At 46.4% G+C, this 894-nt stretch overlaps 1 protein-coding gene across 1 annotated transcript; it reads right to left on the bottom strand.

Moving 5' to 3' along the window:
- Positions 1-111: 111 nt before the first annotated feature.
- On the bottom strand, positions 112-842 carry LOC107576786 (zinc finger RNA-binding protein-like). The gene is made up of 2 exons (XM_016262918.1): positions 608-842; positions 112-523 (listed from the first exon to the last, which is right to left on the bottom strand). Exons 1-2 carry the CDS (start codon positions 766-768, stop codon positions 289-291), a joined length of 396 nt encoding a protein of 131 aa, XP_016118404.1. The 5' UTR covers positions 769-842; the 3' UTR covers positions 112-288.
- Between the last annotated feature and the right edge of the window lie 52 nt (positions 843-894).

Raw genomic sequence — 894 nt, 5'->3', positions numbered from 1 at the left:
AAAAAAAAAAAAAAAAGTTTTATTTATTTTTTTACTTTTGATTCAAGTGTGAAATATGACCTGGACATCTCTCAGTGAGATACACGCATATGACAGCCAAGCTTAAACATAAAACCACACACCCAGCTACATGTTGCTATATATAATCTTGCCATGACACCTGGGACCATGTGATTTCTCACGTGGGCCATTTCCATCCATGTAACAGCCATAACAAAGGTAAATAAGGTGTTAAAACCACAAGTGCAAAGATACGAGTATAAACAGGTCATAAGTCAATAATAGTTTTCAGCAGCTTCGACGTAAACATTTATTTTCCATGCATAGCAACGTCACAAAAAAAGACAACCTTACCGCTAGTTGTTTGGGCATTTGCTCTGCAACGGTTCTCAATAGAGAGGTGGTGGGTTTCTTGGCCGCTAACAGGATGAGCTGAACGTTGCGGTCGCCGCGTAGGAGGAGACCTTTAGCCAGGATTCCCACACGCACGACTCCTTTGAGAACACGAGCCTGAGACTCCGACCTGTCCAAAAGGAAGCACGTAAATCTACACTTCCCACTACTATTCCATAGCATGAACAGAAAGCTAGCTAGTAGGAGTCCTCACTGTTTGTCCGTCACGTCGCTGTCGTCGTCGTCCGCAGCACACGCCTCCTTCTCCAGCAGCGAATCAGACACCAGTTTGAGCGCGCGCTCAGAATGCGACACGATTCGCTGGACGGCCTGAAGCTCCTCCTCCACGGGGTAGATGGCCGAGTGTTTGGCCATGATGTGGCGGTCGTCGGGCGAATCGGGCCGTCGCACGGGCTAAAGATAAATGGGAGGATTGTTGAGGTTTACAGCATCAGATTTAGGCCTGTCGCAATAATCAATATATCGACTTATCGCACAATA

The sequence above is a fragment of the Sinocyclocheilus grahami genome, unplaced genomic scaffold (genome assembly GCF_001515645.1).
Source record: "Sinocyclocheilus grahami isolate Dianchi unplaced genomic scaffold, SAMN03320097.WGS_v1.1 scaffold4335.1, whole genome shotgun sequence".
In the NCBI taxonomy this organism is placed as follows: Eukaryota; Metazoa; Chordata; class Actinopteri; order Cypriniformes; family Cyprinidae; genus Sinocyclocheilus; species Sinocyclocheilus grahami.
This window is presented reverse-complemented; position numbering and strand designations above follow the sequence as displayed.